Below are 23,280 nucleotides of genomic sequence, written 5' to 3'. Positions count from 1 at the left end.
ACGGGCCTCCATCCACACACCCATTCCTATAAATTCACCACTTGCTAGGCAATGTCAGCAGGCTTTTCAAGTGGCCAAAATAACACTGTGAGACCCACTATGTGCTGCCACAACCCCAGGAGGAGCACACGAGTGTGTGTCCAACTCCTTTTCCAGACAGGTCCCCCATCCACCAAGAACATGGTAAGGTCTGGGGACGCCTAGTCCTGTGTGCGCTCCGACCTAGCCAAGCTGACACTCCAAGCAGAGATCAGTGCCTCCCCTTCCCCAGCCACCAGAAAGCTGATGCCCTACCGTCCTTGACCTCTGCCCAAAATGGGCACCCCTAGGGTGACCACCCTACCCTGAGCCTAGCTTCTCCCTGGCCCAGTCCCATTCCTCCTAAACATTTCGCAGAGATAGCAAACTCCTCTGATACAGCCTGAAGGTTCCTTCCACCTCCTGCTCTCCCAGCTCTTCTCAGATCTGGCCTCTTTATGATGCTCAGGTCCCCGTGAGAACAAGCAAGAGAAAGAAGACCCACCATCAGGCAGACTGGGCAGGGCCACATCAAGATACGCAGAGGCTGTAAACCCTCTAAGCCTAATGGTCCCCCCCTTCCCACTCATCTATCCAATTCAAAATAAAAACAATCTGAAACTGTCAACAGTCCAACAAAATTTAAGATTCTGAAAAAAATCTTGGTTTCCCATGAAAAGCAATTTGATGGCTTTTTAAAAAATATCACTTCAAAATTTCCCCTGCTCCACTTTTTGGAGACATAAGCAGAACTTTGCCATACCTGCTGGGCATTGCCCACAGTGTTGGGGAGGGAGGGAAGTGAGGCAGAGGGTGGAGTCTCTGAGGTAAGAACAGGAGTGGGTGGAGACAGTGGTGGGATGGGGAGAGGGAACTTGAGATTTCAGAGGGACAGGGCATGAGGAGGGAGCTGCAGGAGAAGGGAAGGTCTCTAGAGATGAGGTGGCTATGATAGCCCCAGTCATGGGGCCTAAGGAGGACAGGGGGTCTCTGGGAGGCCACCAAGGTCTCCTGCCCATTGTGCTAATCTGGGCTTTGAATGGGCTATACTGCGTTCAAGAACAGTCTTAAGTCATTCTATGTCTTGGGGAGACTTGGAGACAGTATGCTAAAGGTCCAGGTCCAGGTCAGTCCCCCCGGAAAGGAAAGGGAGAATGAAGTGGTGATGACTCACCAACTGGTGCTCCCAGGGAGATGAGATGCAAGGCTGCGAAAGGCACCTGATCATGGTGCTGCTGGCTGCTTAGAGACTGGCGGTCCGTTTTAATCTTGCGTGGTTTGCAAACAGTTCAAACCCTAGCTCTTCCATTTACATGACTCCAAACTCCAGTTAAGTTACTTGACTGCTTCAGGGTGGTAGAATAGTAGAGAGGTAAATTCAATGTTTTCTTTTTTCTCTTAACTAGCTTTTAAATTATAAAATACATATATGTATATAATTAAAACTTCCATTGAAACCATCTTTTAAGTGTACAATTCAGTGACATGAATTACATTGACAATGTGCAGCCATCACTACCATTTTCAAAAATTTCCCATACTCCAAACCAAAACTCTGCACCCATTAAACAGTAACTCCCATATCCCCTCCCCCAAGGGCCCAGTAACATCTGGCCTTTCTATCCTTATAATTTGCCTATTCTAGGTATTTCTTATAAATGGAATTACATTTGTCTTATTGTGTTCGGTGTCTTTTTTTTTTTTCATTTAGCATGTTCATCCATATTGTAGCCTGTGTCAGAATTTCCTTCCTTTTTATGGTTGATGAATATAGTCCACTGTATGTGTTGATATACACCATGTTCTGTTTATCCTTACATCTGTCCATGGACACTCAGGTTGCTTCCTTGTGGCTATGGTGAATAATGCTGCTGAACACAAATGTGCAAGTATCTGCTCTCATCCCTGCTTTTCCCTCTTCTGGGTATATACCCAGAAGTGGAATTTCTGGGTCAAATGGTAATTCTATATTTAACATTTTAAGGAACCTTTTAAACTGTTCATGCTTTATGTTTGGTTGTAATGTTTTGTTCAAGAGTCTTACTTTTGTAACATTCTTAAAACTCTTCCCCTTAAACAAATAAAAATAAAAGGTCTTGAAGTATTTCTTAAAACAATATAAAATCCAACAATTGAGTGGTGTGGAATTCAGGGGCGCCAGGCACTCTGGAAAGCCGCCTCCCGGCATGGGTCTCAGCGTGCGTGGGCATGCGGCCACCTTCTGTCCCAACAGCCTCCATCCGCCGCTGATGCTCAAATTGGAGTAAGAAGGAAGAGGCTGTGCCCACAGACCTTAGGGCTGAGTCGACTCAGTGCTGCGTTGAAGAGCCAGGCCCTGTGCAGGCGTCTGCGGCCGCCAGGGGGCAGCACGGAGCCTGCCTTCCACAGCACTGGTGAACCGGGCAGGGGCTACTACCTTCCACTGCTTTCATCTTCAAGGTGGCGGGGGATTCCTGCGCTGGAAGTCTTGCTGCAGGGCGGGAAAAATCTTGGCTGGCCCGGGCTCAGAGATCGGATAGAGAGAATGAGAATGAATGAATGAGAACGAGTCCATCCCACGTGGCAGAGAGAAGACACCTAGACTTAGGTGTCAACCTGACCACTTGATCCCATCCAAGCAAAGTGCAGTGTACACAATATGAACACAAATATATATATATATTTGAAGATAAGGACACTCAAGCAGGTCCATGTAGCAAGGGACTTGAGGCCTCCTGACATCAACCTGTCATTAATCTAACAAAGAGGATCTATGTTTTTAAGTTTTATTAAAAGCTCATTAAATTTCATCAAGTTTTAACTATTATGAGGATTTGTTTCTAGGAAATACACACCTAACAACCTAATTCAAAGGGCACAGGGCTGCAAATGATTAAAAAATGGTTCAGAAAAAAGTACTTTTTGCCAAAGCTGAAAATCAGCAGGAAAAAAATTCCATAAGTATCTAGAAATGGGGAAGAATTAGAGACTCTGTTGGTGGTACCAATAGGAAGCCAACCCTGTGAGGGGCTGTTGGGAGAAGGAAATGGCAACCCACTCCAGTAGCCTTGCCTGGAAAACCTCATGGACGCAGAGCCTGGTGGGCTGCAGTCCATGGGGTCGCCGAGTCGGGCACGACTGAGCGACTAACAATTACACTTGTGAGGGAGGAGTGCTGAGATGTGGGCTTTGGGTGCATCCATGACCCGAGGAGGAGGGGCCCCTGGAAACCCTGGCCCAGGGTGGACAGCAAGGAGGGACGGAGAGAGTTGAAGGCTCATGAGGGCCAAGGTTCAGGGGCTGCCAGGTGGAGCTCCCACAACAGCCAACACAGAACTAGAGTGTGGGATATGCATGGGTTGAGCACAAATGCCCAGGTTGGGTGAAGAATCTGTACCTCATTCACCCATAATCCCTAGGAGGAGAAGTCTGTAGGGGAGCAGCGGCGCTGGGTGGCTCACAGTTATCTCTGTGACCACGGCTCTGCCACCCAGCCTCCTGGGTCTGCTGTAGATCTTCCCTTTTTCACATTTTCAGGCAGGGGGAGAACTCCTGCTTTTTTCTGGTTCAAACTGTAAAGATGGAGTTAACTAAGTCCCTGGGTTGGGTCTATGGGGACATTTGATCTGAGTGGGGATGGGGGCAGTGGATAGAACATTTTACATGATGACTCACAGAAAACTTGACGGAGGCTTGTGAACCTAAAGGCACCGATTTGCTGGCTTTGTTCAAGATGCGTAAGCCTATGGAAACTCCCATATTTGGGCAAGATGTGTACAGAAATGTTCACAGCATTATTTGTAAACATGTTTATTAAAATATTTAAATAATTTTATTAAACTAAAATTTGAAAAAATATTTATTAAACAAAAGAAGATATAATGTAGCAGTGACCTCCTGGCATTCAGCTTTTGTACAGCTGCCTCCCACAATGAACAGGGCTGAGCTGCATCAACAATAAATGGCATATTGCAGAAAGGGCATTATGTGACCTTCAAAGCTAGATCATAAGAGGCATCGTGGCTTACACCTTGCTCTCTCTTGGATCATTTGTTCTGGAGAAAAAACCCGTCACCATGTCACAAGGACATTCAAGGAGCCCTACGGAGAAGTCCATGTAGCAAAGGACTGAGGCCTCCTGAAAATCCACTTACCAGTGATCCAACTAAGCCATCTTGAATGCCAGCCCTCCAGACATCTAAATGACAGTCCCCAGTCAGAACCACCCAACTAATCTCTGACCTGCAGAAACTAAGAAATGTTATTATTAAACCGTAATAAACTATAAATGTTATCGTTACTCAGGTTAGCAGGTAGTTTTTGCTTTGTATGCAGCAATGGATAATTAATACCAAGATAAAATTTCACAATGAAATTTGTCTTTTGCTTTTCCTTCTTTTATTGAAGCACAGATTTCACAATGTCGTGCTTGTTTCAGGCATACAGAAAAGTGATTCAATTATATATATATTTCTCAGACTCTTTTCCCTTACAGCTTATTACAAGATATTCAATATAGTTCCCTGTGCTATACAGTAGGTCCTTGTTAGCTTATTTTATACATAGTGTTTATCTGTTAGTCACAAACTCCTATTTCTCTCCCTTCTTTCCCCCTTGGTAGCCATGTTTGCTTTCTATGTCTATGAATCTGTTTTGTAAATATGTTCATTTGTATCATTTTTAAGATTCCACACAGAATTGATATATTTGTCTTTCCCTGTATGACTTGCTTCACTTAGTATGATCGTCTTCAGGTCCATCCATGTTGCTACAAATGGCATTATTTCATTCTTTTTCATGGCTAAGTAATAGTCCATTGAATAAACATACACACTTCTTAATCCATTCTAGTATGCTTGTTTTTAATGAGGGGTTAAAATGGCCATGTCATAGCATTCTACTGATCTTTGAAATTTATGTGAAGTCTGTATCTGGCACATAGTTGGTACTCAACAAACATTTGTTGCTTCACCTTTTGCTGATTTTTGTCCCCTTGCCTCAATTTCCAACTGAGTTTTTTCTCCCTTGGTAAAGTAGGAATTCTTCCCAGTTCGAATGTCGAAATGCTCCCACTTGGTAGGGTAAGTTCGTCAGTCCTCAAAGCACAAGTTAGAGAAAGTCCATCTCTTCTGGACATGGATTATACCTGGGCCAATCCCATCTGAAGGAAGACACCACAGAAGTGAGCTTGCCTCAGTGGCCTCTATTCCTTTTCCAAGTATGACTACAAGGGATGAGGTCTAATTAAGAACTAATGAAGTAAAGGTTTGGGAAAGAAAGTGCAAATTTGAGTTTCTTATACCTGTACTCAGCAACCTAAAGGTTTAAGGAGAATTTTATTTTGGTGTCTAAGTGAAAGAACTATGTTCCATTAATTACTTTTTTTTGGTCTGAAAAGCAAACCACATTAAGCTATAGATTTGTATAATCACGAGATTTATTCCTAGCCAAAAAAAAAATTACAGCTCCCCCACTCCCAGTCAGACAAAATATATACTCTTTACTTCTAAAAAGCAAGGGAAGAAAATTCACATTAATTCCAGGGTCTGTGTCATGGCACCCATCACTTCACCTACCATTTGCCAAGTTGCTTAAATAACTAGCTTACCCAAAACACAGAACTTTCCTGGGCCTGGAGCATACATTTAAATATGAAAGACTCCATAGTGAAGTTCAAAAACAATGGAACTAAATGAGGGGGAAAAAGTTGTAAGCCCCTGCTAGACCTAGTTCAGTACTCCACACTTGGATGAGAGCCAGCTCATGGGGCCTCTGTGGTCTGCTATTTCCTTGTAAACATCCAGGGTGAGACATTATTCCTTGCAACACACCTGTAAGCTAAGAAGGACTCACTTTGAAGAGGAAGAGAACAAAAAATAGACACTTGTTGGCAGAGTCTTACCATTTCCCCCAATTAGCCTCTCCCCTTCTGCCAAGTTCTCACGGATCCCTATTCTCAGAGGTGTCAACTACTACTCCCTCTCTCCATCCCAAAGGATTTCAAAAAGCCTGAATGGCATGAGGTTTCACCAGGTCCACAAACACTGCATCTAAAACTGGGTCTGGGTGGCCAGTGTGGTTTCAGGCTACCCTTTGAGAACCCTGGCACAGAACAAGGTCTCCTTTCACTTGACCCTCCTTTGCTAATACAATGCTGTTTGGCTGGGCCCAACACCCCATGGGGCACATTGTTCAGGCCAAGAATAGTCTTCATTCTTCCTGTGAAGCTTTGAAAGTCTAAAGAACACAGGAAATTGTCAGTCCCTATTTTTTGTTGAAAATGGCTTACACTAAACTCTGAACATTCTATGGGTTAATCCCAAATCATGGGAACCAAGTCTGCTTGAAAAGCAGCAGTATTTTCATCAGAGATGAGATACTGATAAACCAGCTCAGCATTACTAAGAAGGACTTTTTTTTAACTCTTGTTACTAGCACTGTAGAAAACCTGCTCTTAACCAAAATCAGCTTATTTCTATGGTGTACCCTATTGTTGAAACATACCTCATTTAGTAATTCCAAAAAGGCTCTGTGTACAAAGCAACATGTCTGGAGGCTTAGCATGGCAGCATGCAAACTTACCTAAAAGTAGGAGAAAACAATATTCTTGGTGTGTCATGGCCCTGGCATCACCACATCCATCAACATTCTGGGAGGGGGGTAAGGTGTTGAACTGTTTTCAGTTAAATTGCATTTCTTAAAATTCAAGAAATTCTCTCAAGGTCCAGGCACCTTCGCATGCACAGTCACAGTGTAACCTGCACTCTGAACTAGCAAGGGAGGTGTGAGCCTTATCTTAGGGCTGAAGAGACAGATACTCAGAAACAGAAAGTAACATACCTAATTTACACCGATGGGGTTTGAACTGAGGTGATTAGTCAGTGTTTTGTGTTTTCTGGCACACACACCAGGGAGTCATATGGCATAAGACTGAGGCACACAGGTCCTGCCGTTGCCAAGACCAGTTCATACTCCCAACTTCACCAGCTACCACCTCTTACTGGATAAGTCACTAACCACCTCCAAAGCTGTTTCCACATCTATGGAAAGGATGACACTGCTTTCTAATAAGGATTAAATGAAGATAATGTACACAAACTATTTAGTTGACTGTCTGAGGTAGGGTAAATATCCTGAATGAAGTACACAAACTTTTGTTTTTATTTGCAAGCTATTTTTTAGAAAAGATTTCGATTTATCGGATAGACAATAATTTTTCCTTTTACATCAAGTAGGATACCATGGCAGGACTTCCTTAGGGATTCAACAGTAATATTAATGATCTACATACTACCGACTACCATATTAAACCAAGGGCTTCCAAAGTAGAGTATATTAGATAATTTACTGGGGCTTGGGAAGAGTGCTAAACTTTTTTTGAGTTTTAAAAATTGTTTCATACAGCATTGAAACATGTATATTATCTAGGGTGAAACAGATCACCAGCCCAGGTTGGGTGCATGAGACAAGTGCTCGGGCCTGGTGCACTGGGAAGACCCAGAGGGATCGGGTGGACAGGGAGGTGGGAGGGGGGACCGGGATGGGGAATACATGTAAATCCATGGCTAATTCATTTCAATATATGACAAAAACTACTGTAATGATGTAATTAGCCTCCAACTAATAAATAAATAAATAAATGACTATCTTTTAAAAATAAATAAATAAATAAAAATTGTTTCATAATGTTTGTATTAACATGGTGCTTGCTTCGTTGTGTCCAACCCTTTGTTGCCTCATGGACAACAGGCTGCCAGGCTTCTCTGTCTATGGGATTTCCCAGGTGAGATTACTGGAGTGGATCGCTATTTCCTCCTCCAGGGGATCTTCCCTACCCAGGGATCAAGTTCACGTCGCTTGGGTCTCCCACACTGGCAGGTGGGTTCTTCACCACTAGCGCCACCTGGGAAGCCCTAACATAGTGCTACCTGTATATAATTTACTATATAGGTATAATCACACATACATGCTCAAAAATATTTTCACAAAGAAACAGTATCAGGTTTGGAGACAGTGATCTAAATGACTTGCTACATCAACACTTTGCTATTGTTGCAATCTGACATTCTTTCCACCTTTTTGCTCACCTACTATGCCCTTACCTCCACATTCCTAGGTCTTTTTCCAAGAGGATAAAAGGTATGAAAGGTGCAAAGAGTCAGAATATGTGGGTGGTGGTGTGACACTAAGCTAATGAGTCTGAGAAGCACAAGTCTATATCTCCTTAGCTTTCAAAATTAGAACCTGCGCTCCACAGAAATAAGCCACAGGTCCAATGTGAACTTGACAAAAACAATAAGCTTTCACTCCCACTAGGTGGCAGCATGACTCCGCCATGCGATGTGCACCTGGATCAGGGCTTCTCTGGCCTCATTTAAACAGCACAGTGGTTAAAGAGTTACTCCAGTTTATTATAATAGCTCTCACAATGGAGACTAGGTACTGTCCATTTTGCTGTTTACAAGTTTGCTGTTTACAACTTCTGAAAGTTTTCACTAGGGTAATAGAATAAAGGTGACTTTACAAAGTTATCACAATGCATATAGAATTTTAAAATGGCACCTATGAGAACTTGTTTCTAGAAGCAATAGTACTTACCAGTTAGACAGGTGGTCAATATACACTTTCTGATTTTGCAGTCTCCAAATTCAGTAAGTTATTCTTCCTAAAACCAAACTTTTCTGGTTAGGGGCGTTAACCAAATCTCTATTGTAAGAACCAAACCAAACAAAAAATATCTCTGCATATTTATGTACAGTTATTTCTGAATATCTGATTCTGGTCTTGGAGTAACAGCCAATTAAAAAAAAAACCACACATAGCAGAAAGCACTATATTTTCAAAGACAATCTTTAAGTAGTGATGGCCAACAAGTAAGGATAAATTGTTACTGAAGTAATCTTAAATCATGTTTTCAATGTCTCATAAGATCTGCTTTAAAAATAGTATCACAGAATGAACTTACATGTGAAGTCAAGATTCTGTAAAGTGGATGATCTTCCTAATATGCTCTATACTTTATATCTATGTATCTCTGAAAAGCAACAAGGATCTTTTAAGCATCCTGTTTTATTTAAACCTTCACTTTCTAAAATCAACAAAAATATTGGGTAATCATCATAATCAGTTACTTCCTTCTGACAGGATCATCAAAAGATACAGTGAAACTTTTTAAAGTTACAAACTATGTTGCATTAATCATTAAAATATCACAAAGCATTTTGTTAAAATCTCTTATCATTTGACTTTAGTGAAAAGAAATTATACCACTCTCTTTTCCAGTTAAAAAATTTCAGTCCAAGGACTTGAGACTTCACCTGGTGAGTTGAAATTTGTTCTCAGAGAATTGTGTTAATAGGAGACAGTAACAAGTAGATAGATACATTCCATATATTAGAAAATCAGCACAAACGCATTCTAAATGAACAAACAAAGAGTTACAATCATGAAGCCAAATTCAAATTGGAAAGTTTCTTCCCAAACACATTCTAGTCTTTTCTATCAACTGCAGAATATTTAAGACCCCACACTCAATTACATCACAACATTGTTTATTATGTGAATTTTTTACAATACAAACAAAAAATACAGAAATGCAATATATGAATACAGCTAAATGCAGAATGGTGACTTTTTTTTCTTTTCAAGAGGCCATGATTCCCATTTCTAGTAAAATTAAAGAGACTGCACATAGGTAGAAATAGGTTGGTTGTTAGCTTCACAATTTTGCCTAGAAATGATCTATAAATGCATTTTCCCCCCTGCTACTTACCATAAAGTGTAAAAAGGGAATTAAAGGAAAGTTTCCTTGTTGGTTCCTATCATATGAAAGATGCTATATTCTATTTTTTAGCAGGGCCAATATATGGAAAATACCTAAATTAAATGTTATTACAAAAACGAAGCAGTAATGAGATTCTGGCTAAAGAGGGTACTAAATGAGAATAATATATATTTCAAGAATTCAAAACAAACAAACAAAAAAAAGTTGTTATAAAAAAGCTCTAGGTGCATTGTAAGCATATAGGTTTTTTTTTTCCATGTGTATTTTTAAACAATGGAAGTGTCAAAAAATAGGGTCCACTGTGTTAGACTAAATTACATTATTGTATACGCTGCATTGAATGGAACCTCTGTATTATAATTATCATAAAGAAGCATAGTTTGCATCATATTATGGCAATTTATCCTCAATGAAACCTTTCAGAGTCCTTTTATTTTGGAATATCCTGTAAACAATCAAACCACCAGAACATGATTGTACAACAGTAAAATGTTTTCTTGCATTAAAATGAAGACATCTGTTTAATAAAAAAAAGAAAATGTAGGAAAGGTACTTAGAGCTGTTAGTTTCTAAGTACACAACAACCCTAGACAATTCAAGGCATCTTAATCTCCATCAAGAACAAAAAAATAATAATAATAATTTTTGTCATGCTGTTAAATCCATCATTAAGGATAAAACCGGTGCAAATTGGTCAAACGGATCCAACAAACACTGATGTCCAAGCTGGCATATTGGCAACTAATACGTAACTGGTGGTCAATAGAGGGTTTAAAAGATCTTCCCTTTCTTCTTGTTCTTTTCCAAGGTTCTAAATGAGTGAACAAAAACAATCAAAATGAGTAACTACTTTATAAACATAGATAACATATGATACCAATAGCTAAACCAACTAAAACTATGTTGGATTTTCAATTGCGTTACATTTTTATTTTAAAATTAAAAGATTTAGAAGTTAACAATAAGGACAATGCTAATCTATAATATTTTCTTGGACAAATATTTGACAAAATTCCAAGACAAACAGTAAGAAATATGACAAAAACCCATTTTTTTACACAAAAAAAATTTTTCCTAAAGGAAATAGTACAAATCAAAAAAGGTCAACTGACATCAAGTAAGATATCCTTTTCTCTTACAGCCATCTGCATTCTGAAATGCTTTTTTTTCACAGATAAATTTTCATCTTTCTTAAGGGAAAAGTTAATAGACGCACAGTGTTACAGAACAAATGTCTAAACCTGAAAACATTTAGCAGTGAGGGTAAATTGCAGAATCCTTACAGGGATGCAACTTTTCAGTTTTAAATGGGACTATTGAGGAAAAGAAGACCAAAGTACAAAGACTACCCGATTTTTGAGTAAATTAAGAGTAACTAGCTACATTAGAAACTAGGTATCTGAAACTTTATCTTAATGAAATAATCCAACACAATAAAAATATACCTCTAAATGTAAAGAGAACATTGCAGCAATGCTGTTTGCCAAAAACTACACACAACCATTATGTCCAATATTTGACAGGAAGAGGTAAACAACTAATTATGGTGAATCACCTGAAGAGAATGTTGTGAAGGTACTAAATTATAATTATGAAGATTATTAAGTCATGAAAATGTTTACAGTGGAAAAAATACTATTATAATGGAGTGAATCAATCTATATAAAATATTCATCTGTGAAAATAACTTGTGCTTGGGATGTATGATAATGGACAATGTCTTAAATATTAATGTTTTTAAAATAAATAGGAAAATAATTATTTAAGCTAATACACATATTTCTTGGGAATCTGACATCAGATACCTTGAAGAGTTCTGTTGTTCTAAAATACGTTGTTGGGCTTCCCAGTTTGCTTTCTCATCTTCAAACTGACGACGCTTTTCCTCTAATTCTTTGTGCTGTGCTTCCAAATTCTTTTTCATTTGCTCATGGCGCCGTTGGAGCTAGTTCAGAGCACAATACATAAAATAAAACTGTCTGAGAAATCAGAAATACATTTCATCCGAGCAGTCTAATGTTAAAAGCTGAGCATTCAGTTCTTACGCTATAAATTCAGAGCACCACGTGGAAAGCACTGTCTAAAAGTCTTCTTTCTATAGGACTTACCATCCAAAATGCCAGTGACCAAAGAGAATAATCTTGGGAAACAAGGGGTTAAAAAAAAAAGTACAATAAGCTACAGTTGTGTAGTACTTTGTAATGGGCATACTCATATCTTTATCATCTCATTATTCCTTACTCACAAACATGTAGGAAGCTGGGCAGAGGAGACACCACTTGTTCCTACTCCTAGAGGAGCAGTCGCAGCTGCAGTCTATGTCACTTGTCCAAAGTCATTAGCCAAAAGCAGCAGAACTAAGATCGAACTTGTCTCACAATTCCAAGTTTAAGAAAGCGAGACAAGTGAAAAGAAAGCAAATAGGTAAGAATGTAAGAGTTACAAGATGAGGAGACAAGGTCCCTGGATTCTTATAAAGCAGTAGTTCTCAAATGTCAGTCTTCGTATGAACCACCTAAATGCTTGTTAAAAATATAGAATCCTGGACCTAACCAGACATATTGAATTAGAATTTCTGGGTTTTTAAGTCTAGAAATCCACCCTTTCAACAAGCCCCCATGATTCTGAAACAGATGGTTCTTTCTCTATTGAGAATTAATGCTGAAAAGAATGCTGGCTGAAAGATAAAAAACACGCATGCAAAGTAACTGCAGAAACAAAGAGTTTATCTAGTGGTTCATTACATAGTCCATTTAGGCACTAGTCAATCCATTTCTGTGGAAAACAATCACAGCAAAAAATAAACAAATAAATCTAACTAACTACATCGAATAACTTAACAATTATTTATTAAATAAAAACTTTCAGATGTCCAGGAATTATGTTCATTAAAGACTGTATTACATCAATGAGTTAACATCTTGAATTTGGATTATAATTTTGCATACAATCTGTTTTCTTCGTTACTTCATAAACCCACAAAAGGTGACTTCGTATTCATTTCTATTCCAAATATTTCATGCAGTTCCTACAAAATGAAACCATCTAAAATATATTTATGCAAACATGAATCAAATTTGAAGTAACATCTTCCTGATGATAGCAAACACATTACTAAGAAAATATCAGAAAATAGGAACACAGGGAAATGCCTTTAGTTATTAAAAAGAGAAAATGGAAGGGAATTATATACACACGATCCAGCATAGTTACTTCTGAGGAGGAGAGAGGGATACAATAGGGGAGAGAAACACAGCTGCCTCAAATGAACTGATGATGCTGTATTTTTGAAACGGAGCTGTAGGTTTACAAGTGTTAATCATTCTTTATCTGTACCTTTCTATCACATACACATCTTCTTTTGTGTTAACTGCATGTAGGTTAAAAGTGCAGGTCACAATCCTTCACTTTCTAGAAATTCTTAGGGTTAGATGTATTACATAGTTCGGAATTTTTCAGATTTCTGAAAGCCAATTCCACTTAGAAAGGTCTATTTACTATATTTACAAACCAACACCTGGGCTGTCTAAGGTAGCATCTATAATCAAACACATTCTTGATTTTTGCAGCAAAGTATATAAATATTCACATCAAGTGGCGGTAAAACTGTTAGTTCTGTTTCTGACTTTGCAGTTTTCAGAGCTTTTAAAGATTCGAAATGGTGGATACATGACTGTAGACTTGTCTAGGATTAAGAGCACAGTTAGGTGCATTAAAATAATGACTAAGTCATGCAGCACTGACGAAGTTAATTTATCTTTCCTCTCATGTAAAAAATGGAAATGGGACAATAATATCCACCTTGTAGGGCTGTGGTGTGACTCAACATGATCTATGAAAGATGCTTAGTACTGTGCCTAATACACTGTGCTGCAGGATATTAGCAGCTATGCCTCAAATAAATATATCTAGCACTTGAGAAAACAATATTATACAAGGTTAAATAGACTTCATATTTATATACTTATATGGCTCACAGAATTAGCGGAAACCTGGCCCACCATGCTTTACAGTTTCTTTCAATGCTAATAAAGACTATTCTTCAAAGAGTAGTTAAGTGTTACAAAACTCTGTTTTCACCATTCACAGTAATCATAAAAACTCTTAAAAGGTTCTAAATCTACAGTATCATAATTGCTTATGACATTTACTCTTAGGAGGAGACCCTAAATGTTCTAAATGTAAATTCAACTCCTTTCAGATTTTCATCGAAACCTAAGTGTGGAAATAATACACACTCTTGATTATTCCTGTTTTTATTTACTTTCTGATAGGGATTTTCCAAATTACTTATTAACTGGTGAAGGGGCAGAGACTCAAATGGATAGATTTAATAAAAACCTAATTAATAAAACAAACTTAATCTCCTAAATGTCATCTTAATAACAGGTACCCAAGATACTAGTTCTGCAGAACTGGCAATCTTAAACCTGGAGGAGCTATTCTATATCTCCACTGAATTAAACACATATTATAAATGTAACAGCAGTGGAAGTAACTTTTTTTGTGATGAGAGATTACATGAAAAGCTCAGTAATTTAAGAGAAATCTAATGTGGAATAAAAACACTTCCTCAAAACTACTGAATACTCTGCATTCTGTCTACTCAATGGATTAGAGTACTTTTGTCATACTATTCAAGTATGACTAAACATATATTTAGTCAAAGAAAGCTTATGTATTTTATGTAGTAATTACAAAAGCAAAGAGACCAACTGTAAGATGTAACAAACTAAATCTGAGTCTCTTCTTAATATGTTTAAATACAAATATTATCATATTAGTGGATCCACATTTAATCACTGAATTTTATTAAAAGTAATTTTTAAAGTATTTCATATTGTATGACTGATTCATGTTGATGTATGGCAGAAACACAATACTGTAAAGCAATTATCTTCCAATTAAAATTTTTTTTAAAAAGTATTTCATATTAATATTTAAATATTTAAAGTACTTCATATTAATGTCATCCTACATATTTAAAAGTAATTTTCAGCACAATGATAATAAATCTATGCTGAGAAAACATCATACTGAAATTGCTGATTTGTGTTTACCTATAGTTTCTTCTACTGCTCTTGGACATCAAGCCAAATACTTATTCAATGCTGCTGCTGCTGCTACTAAGTCACTTCTGTCATGTCCGACTCTGTGTGACCCCATAGACGGCAGCCCACCAGGCTTCTCTGTCCCTGGGATTCTCCCGGCAAGAATACTGGAGTGGGTTGCCATTTCCTTCTCCATAGATTTTTGTGTTAAGTGTATTTTTTCTCCATCTTTTATTTCTTATCACTTACAGACGGGTATGTCTTCATAATCTTTTTGATTAATAGAAACTAAATATATTCAACATGTAGATGGATTCTAAGGTAGTAGAACAGCTTGCTGGAATGCTTTGTCACTACCCTACTTGACTTTTGCAACAATGGACTTACACTGACACTAGGGTTACATAAGGCCCAACTCATCTACAAAAATCACATTCCTTCATTTCTTCCTCTTTGTCTGTAATTTATCACAGCATGCCCATAGTTTAATTAGGGTTCTTTCTTTCTCCATTCATATGCAAGTAAGTCTGGTCGATTATTACTATCCTAAAGCTACTTTTTACTCTTGTATTTACCCAAAACTCTGTTACTTTCCTATACTGACTATATGGAAAGGCTTAAAATTTCATTTCTCATAATTTGTTAACTATAGCTAATAAAATTTACTTCAGATATTCTACTATGTCTTCCTACCAAGTATACTTGTATCTAAACACATTATTAAAATATATATTATTGTAAACATAATGCTTGCTTTCATTTCTCTTTTAAGTTATATTAGCATATTGACTTCCCAGGTGGCTCAGAGGTAAAGACTCTGCCTGCCAATGCAGGAGTCAAGGAGATGCGGGTTCAATCCCTGGGTTAGGAAGCTCCCTTGGGGGAGGAAATGGCAACCCTGTCCAACATTCTTGTCTGGGAAACCCCATGGACAGAGGAACCTGGCAGGCTACAATCCACGGGGTCGCAAAGAGTTCGAGTGAACACACACACACACACATTAAATTTGCATATTACATGTGAAAAAAATCTATAGAATGGTTACATTATCTATGAATTTTATTTACATTATTTTGAAAAGGAGTATTTTGTCAAAGGTGAAAATATATGGTTAATTACCTCAGCTTCAGAGTCCTTCAGTTTTTGAACTTTTTCTTTGACCTTCATCTCAAACACCTGTTCCATCTCCATCTCCATCTTCTTCATTTTAGCTACATGTTCCCTTCTTTCTTCTTCCATTTGTGCAAGCGGGCTCCTGTTATGAACATTAAAGACAATCTTTAAATGTCTAAAAATGAAAAGTGTAATACAAAACTCTAAAACAGTGATGAAAACAAATGAGCTGTTGTATGCCATTACTAAATTCTCTGCTTTCTGTTTTTTGAAAACAAGCTTCAAAATAAGCTTTTAATTATTCTGACACCACCTTAAATAACACAGAACACAGATTTGAAGTTTTATGTACGAACATGTGAAAAAATTCTTCAGAAACTTATAAAATTTATATTTATAATCTAGAACTTCCTTCCATGAAGTTTCATAACTTGAAGTCTCCCTAAACCTAATGCATATCAAATCTAAAGAAAACACATAAAACAAGACCTACGTAGAAGGAAAATGGAAAAGACACATTCCCTAAATACATTCTCAAAAAGAAAAACTAGAAGAAAATTAATTTCTAAACAAAATTTTAATATGAAAAATGGTATTGAACTAATGAAGGAGGAGGAGGGAGGGAGGCAGACAAAGAGAGTATCAGAAGCAAATGAATATCCTGACATTTCTGAAATGCTAGAAAACAGAAATTAAAAAGTAGTCCACTCTATTCAACTTCACAGACTCAAATCTCTGCACAGTGTTTTCCAAAATTTTCTGTTGAAAAATACTACAAATATGCTTTATGTGAAGGTTAGTATACTTATAGAGAAAACAGAATGGCAAAGTATCAGTAACCTACTACAGTCCCAGAGAAGAAAGAAAAGTGGGCTCTGTGGCCTTCAGGATCTCTAAAAACCTATTAACGAACACTGGGACAGATTAAAAGAGACAGGCCCCTTTCTTACTTTGTTGATAAAACACGTATATTATGCTTCCACAAAAACAAGCTTTGACCATTTAATTGCAAACCTAAATGAATAAAGTGGTTAAAAAAGTTAAATTATGGCTTAAAAACAATCAGGCTTTGTATTTCATCTATAACTTCAAGGCTAGTCACTTTGATCTTGATATGACACACTGATTATGGTGAGTTCTCTCCTTATGAGGCTGAGTATTTCTGACCATCACAGAACTATTCTTCCCTATCAAGGAGGAGAACAAGAGACCGAGATGGAATATATTAAATTAATAACAGGACAGAAGAACACTGCCTACTGATTTTTCTTAGCAAAAAGGAAAGACAAAAATGTGATGTACCATTGCGACCATGAGGATTTGTTTTTGCAATTAGTATAAATTAGAACAAACTGTTACTTAACTAAAGGATATTTCTTCATCAAATGAACAAACCTGCAGTATGTTTTAATAATTAAACAATTAATCAGGAGTTCTGAAAATGAAAATAAACCAAACATTAACTTAGGAGAATCAACATTAAAAAAGCTAGGTAAACTGAAATAAATTTTAAAGTGTAAATATCATTATTTCACTGAAAGCTGATATATTTATGGCAGGTATTTTTAATATAGGGGCCTCAAATCTCTTGGGCAGAATGTCAATGAAGTCCTGAAATCACACAACAAACGTGTGTGTTTGTGTTGTGTGTTCACACAAGCATTTTTTCTAGTAAGTGTTCAAAGCTTTTGTTTTATTTCTATAAAGCTCACTTCTGCCATTCCCCAAAACATTTTTAGACTCTAGGAAAAAAATACCCTTAAAAATGATTTTTGAATTGGCCATCTTAAATAACTGAATATGTTAAGCAATTGAAGATTATCCAACAGCACTGCTGCAACTCGAAAATATATTGTAAACATTATATAAATTATAACACTAGAATTTAAAAAAATAATTAAATTCAGATGGAATTGTGATTTTAAAATTAAATATATATTCCCACTAATAATAACCTATCTATTAAATAGTCTTTAATTTCATCCTTGGGAGGAATAAACCAATCCATATAAATGTAAAGAATCTGTAGTATACTTTGCACATGAAAAGGCTACCTACCTACCACCTTACTAAGAGTGGAGCACTGTCACCTAAATTATCATTTATATAACTCTTGAAGGAAAACAGAAGATTGTAGAGCTTTGATGTTTTAAAATTTGTTTTTAAATATTGAAAATCTTTACATACTAAAACTGCTTATGTCTTTGGAAAAACAAATGAAATGTCTTCAAGTGTGCCATATCTGAAAGAACAAAAAATAGAGACTTAGCACACATAAATGGAAAAGAAAAAGGTTAACCCTCTCCAGTATTCTTGCCTGGGAAATCTCATGGACAGAAGAGCCTGGAGGGCTACAGTCCATGTGGTCACAGAAGTGGGACGTAACATAGTGCCTAAACAACAAAACATACTTACAATAAACCAAAATAAAAGTAGCAATTAAAAGCAAATCCACAGATTAAAGGGGCTCAGCTGGTAAAGAATCGACCTGCAATGCGGGAGACCTGGGTTCAATCCCTGGGTTGGGATGATCCCCTGGAGAAGGGAAAGGCTACCCACTCCAGTATCATGGCCTGGAGAATTCCATGGACTGTATAGTCTGTGGGGTCGCAAACAGTCGGACACAACTGAGCGACCTTCACTTTCACGTTCCTAAAACAAAAGTTTATGGCCAAATTTGTTGAAGATACTTAATTTCTTTTCCAAATTCTGTTAGTAATTCCTATACCAAATCATTATGAAAGTAAATATGCTATGCAACTATCTTCTGACAGTCTGTTCAAATTTCTAAACCTATTTACATATGCATACTTTCAAAGACATGCTCATTATTTCACACATGTACTTTCTGTCTTTCAGCCTTGTAAAAATACTTGCCTCCTAACCAAGAGTGATATTCCAGTATTATAAGAAAATGGTCACACATATAAAAAATTAACTTTTTGAAGACTCTTACCAGTCAAAATGATTTTATAAATGTTAAATTAATTAGCATATCAATTCTAGTCATCTTTATTAAAGTGCTAGTTAGAAAACCATAATACAAAAATGTGTTTATAATGTAGAAAACAGGAAAAAGGATAACTTTTTGTCATCACATTTATTCAAATGAAACTTTATTAGATAGCTAGAAAAACCATTTAAATTATTTCATTGTCTGCCCATTTTTAAATGAAAACACTGCTGACACACACTAACAAGCTAAAGCTTATAAACTAAGCTTGTCAGAGAAATTCAATGTAACTCAACCCAAAAAAAGACCCAGTAAAAGATTTTTTAAAAAACAGGCCAACATAATCTGAACATCATATTAAATCCTCAAAGATGCAACTTAGCTTCTTTTAGGGATCTTTTCAAGGGGATCCTGAAAAACGACTTACCCTTTTCATGCAAAGACCACATTTAAGGCTGACCTAAGACCCTACTGTGGTTGTGTTATACGCCCTACATTTTGGACAAAGAAATGTATAAATGTATAAATGCTCAAATGTATTACATTTTGAGTATAACGAAAAGACAACCAAAGTTCACTTAAATTATATGTGGTCTTTCCTGAAGAACTCTTTAAACAAGTACATTTACTACTTGTGCTTCTTAGTTTGGTGGTTTGGTTGGTCACTACGTATACAAACATATAGCAATTGTCATACAGCATTTTCCAAAAGAATTTCAGTTAAATTAAGGATTTCTAAGAGCAACAAAATTTTCCAAACATTTTGGGAAACAATAGTTACCAACATTTTATTTTGCCAAGTGAGAGTGTTAAAACTAAACATAAGTAAAACAATACCATCATCATATTTTCATGAAAGGACACATGAATAAAAGATGTAATTTAAAAGGTGGGGGGGAATTTCAGAAAACTGTCTTTATATATCTTTAGATCAATGAAAGCTTTGTCATGTACCAAAAGAGTTAGGAGGATTACCCTTTGAAAACCTGTATTTTCAGTCATTTCTATGAATTCAGTTATTGATAAAGATGGAAAAGGCTATAGAAAAGAAAGATAAAATTAACATATGGGAAAAAGGTAACCACAACTTAACCATCTCAATAAAGCAAAACAAATATAGAAATAGAGGGAATCACACAAGTTTTTTGGCTTCCCTGGGCATGTAAGTTATGTTTATACTATACTTTATTACATGTGCAATAGCATTATGTCTAAAAAAAAAAAAAATGTATGAAAAAGTAAAAGTGTTAGTCACTCGGTTGTATCCGACTCTTTGTGACCCATGGACTGTAGCCCACCAGGCTCCTCTGTGGAATTCTCCAGGCAAGAATACTGGAGTGGGTAGCCATTCCCTTCTCCAGGAGACATTCCCAACACAGGGATCAAACCTGGGACTCCTGCATTACAGGCAGATTCTTTACCATCTGAGCCACTAGGGAAGCCCATAAAGAACACTATTCCAATTTTCTATTGAGTAGCCAAGAGGAATTTGATGGCAATGAAATAATAGGATTTTTTACTAAATAAATAATACCATTCCTGGAAGAATCGATGTATACTTACTTAGTAAGCTGCCCTTTATTTTTGTTATTATCAACTCCATTATAAGTCACAGCTGCCAGTTTTCTGCTCCGGTAGTTCTCATAGTGTACATTATTAGTGACATCTTTCAAGTCCTGCATATGTGTTCTGTCATAAATAAAAGACACATAAAGAATTTGCTTCTATTAAAAAAGCTCTGGTGTAAATTCAAACTTTTAGCAAACAAAAAATTCAGACTTGAAACTTTTCAAGGAAGACACTTGTAAGACACTTCACTTATATGTAAGGGAGAGCAAGATATAATGAGATAACTTGACATTAATGGAAATATAAGTTCCAAATTAAAGTTTAGAAGCCATAAATTCTCTCAAAGCAGTTACTAAAGAATGACATTGCTAGAGAAGAGTATTTACCTTTATAGTATATATTTTATTTTACTAGAGAAGGAAAGGTCGATTAGTTCCTACTGAAGTTCATAAACCTAAAAGAAATTGCTTTCCCTAATATTTCCTTAATATTACTAATATTTGAGTTTTTATTCAGGTTAATATATAGGAATACACAGATTACACATCAAGTTGGCTTCAAACTGTGTAATTTTAATTTTGAATAAATTCCTGTTTATTCCAATTGTCCTGTAAATGTGGTATTTCGGTTAAATCAATGTCTGCTCATAGCAGACATTATCTATGATACATAAAATCAATATATAGGAGATACCTATACATGAAACAATTTTACCATTCCCTAGTGTTTCAAGATGCTAAAAGACTCCCGTGAGCTGCTTTATTGTATCCTTTACCAATGCAATGTTCTTGGATATACATGGTGTGGCAGTACTCTGTATCATTTTATCTTCCTTTTTGCCATCATTCATTCCTGCACTTCTAATCCCCCATCTTTCATCTCCACCACTTTACCAAAACTCCCTTATGAGAGACAAACAAAGGTGTTACTGTTTTCATTCTGATAGCCAAGAAACATTTACTATTACTTTGCCCTTTTGTGAAAGCCAATTACCATGATTCATCCTCTATGGGACATTTTTGTGCAATTCTCTGATAGTTTACTCCTCCTATTTCTAAGACTGGGTTTTCCACAAGCCTCACTGTCCTTTATACTCTGCCCCTTGATGAATATACACTTTCCATGGCCACTGGAGTTAGCTAAAGCTCTATCCCTCTCTACTTCTGTCAAGTCAGGCAGTTTCTTACTCCGAGCATATCCAATGATTGGGACTAAATTTGTCACTGACTCTCAAACTTCAGAGTTCTTCCATTCTGCTTTGGGAGCTCTCCTGGCAGACTTGAAGTCAAGCCCCTCTAACCCAAGACCACCTTCTCCCTGGCTGCCAGTCTTTTATGGTACCAGTATATGTGATAGGTGACAGCATATAACCTCTTCATACTGTAAACATCCCCTTTTACAAAAAACGTGCCATTACCTTTTGCACTCTTAACACAGAGCATACAATGGGCCCTAGAAAAAACTGATTTGGAGCTGAGACATGATAAATATTGCTGATTTTCTAGGACATATTACTGTTTTCAATTTCTCTACGTAGAGAATAATAAAAACAAATAACCATGCCAGTATAAAACCATCTTTTTGTAATTTTAAATATCATATATTAACTCATCAATGCATCATTAAAAAATCATTAAAGGACCTGAGGTAACGTACTTAGCTGAAATACAAGGTATGTAAAACAAGGTGGACTTATTAGCTAGCCTTAAACTATTTTCATTAATGTCACTGAACACTTTTTGAAAGATGTTCAGATGAAAGATTTTTCCCTTTCACTAAAATAACCTTTTTTTAGGATTACTTGGTTCTGATATTTTTCAGGTTATAAGTCTCTATTTCCACTTGATTAAAGACGTTTTACTTTACTCTTTTAAAAATCAACTCATTCTTAAACACTTAAAATAATTAGTAATATAGTTTTCTCCAGTTTCTTGAATTTATCTCTTCCATTTCTGATTGCTGATACTATACCATTCTCTTCTCTCCTTTTGTTTTCCTTCTCTATTTGATTTTGGCAATGTCTACTGCCACATCCTGAAATTATTTTTATCAAGTTTTCCTCTTTTCCATTGTCTTCCTTGCTTTGCCTGCAACAGTCAGTTCTCTAAATTAGCAAAATGACATAGCTTTGAACTTGGGTCTTTCTGAGAAGCAACCACTACTACTGACTTTAACCTGAAAGATTTCACTTATTTGGAACTCATAGACATATGGAATATTGGTATTGATATTTCCTTCAAGTATTTATTAAATATCTACTATGTGCCTTTATCATAAAGACATGAGCTAACATATACCTTACCTCTCCTCTGAACTTAGAAGCAATAAAGTAAAATATTCCTAAACTTATTTTCAAAGTGTATTTATCAAGGATGTTTTACATGTTTCAAAGACTATAAATGAAAAATTATGTTAAGAGGCAAAGTAAACATCTAGCAGAAGTGTAAGTGAACATTTATGCCTTAGGAAAGAAAAAATAAGTGTGCTAAAACAAATTTAACAAATAAACGAAATTTTTATTAAGCAAAATTGCATAACCATCTACCTCAAGAAGTTGAAGACAATATCTTCACTCTACTTGATAAAAAAGTTAAGTAGGATCACTCCCAATCCCACATATAAACATCTGATGACTTTATTTATCTTAATCCATCTTAAGGCAACTATTTTCATAAATCCTTCTCTACCTGGTTCTGCTCCATGAAAATATACCACTTAATACTTACTCTGAATTTCTTTAATACATGTAAATGTACATAGCATATCTACTTATATATATTATATATATAAATTATGTAATATTACATAATTTT

At 36.5% G+C, this 23,280-nt stretch overlaps 1 protein-coding gene across 2 annotated transcripts in view; it reads right to left on the bottom strand.

The window, feature by feature from the left end:
- Positions 1–9,048: 9,048 nt before the first annotated feature.
- Positions 9,049–23,280, bottom strand: part of SEPTIN7 (septin 7) — a 54,637-nt gene continuing 40,405 nt past the window's right edge. For both annotated transcript variants that reach the window (XM_020904999.2, XM_020904998.2), the window contains exons 10-13: positions 20,462–20,587; positions 15,952–16,087; positions 11,587–11,726; positions 9,049–10,592 (exon numbers count right to left, since the gene is read on the bottom strand). In XM_020904999.2, coding sequence (XP_020760658.1) covers positions 10,553–10,592; positions 11,587–11,726; positions 15,952–16,087; positions 20,462–20,587 — 442 coding nt within the window. In that variant the 3' untranslated portion in view covers positions 9,049–10,552. The remainder of the gene's footprint in view (positions 10,593–11,586; positions 11,727–15,951; positions 16,088–20,461; positions 20,588–23,280) is intronic.

This window comes from Odocoileus virginianus, chromosome 1, assembly GCF_023699985.2.
Source record: "Odocoileus virginianus isolate 20LAN1187 ecotype Illinois chromosome 1, Ovbor_1.2, whole genome shotgun sequence".
In the NCBI taxonomy this organism is placed as follows: Eukaryota; Metazoa; Chordata; class Mammalia; order Artiodactyla; family Cervidae; genus Odocoileus; species Odocoileus virginianus.
The sequence above is the reverse complement of the archived record's forward strand: the minus strand, read 5'-3'. Positions and strand labels throughout refer to the sequence as shown.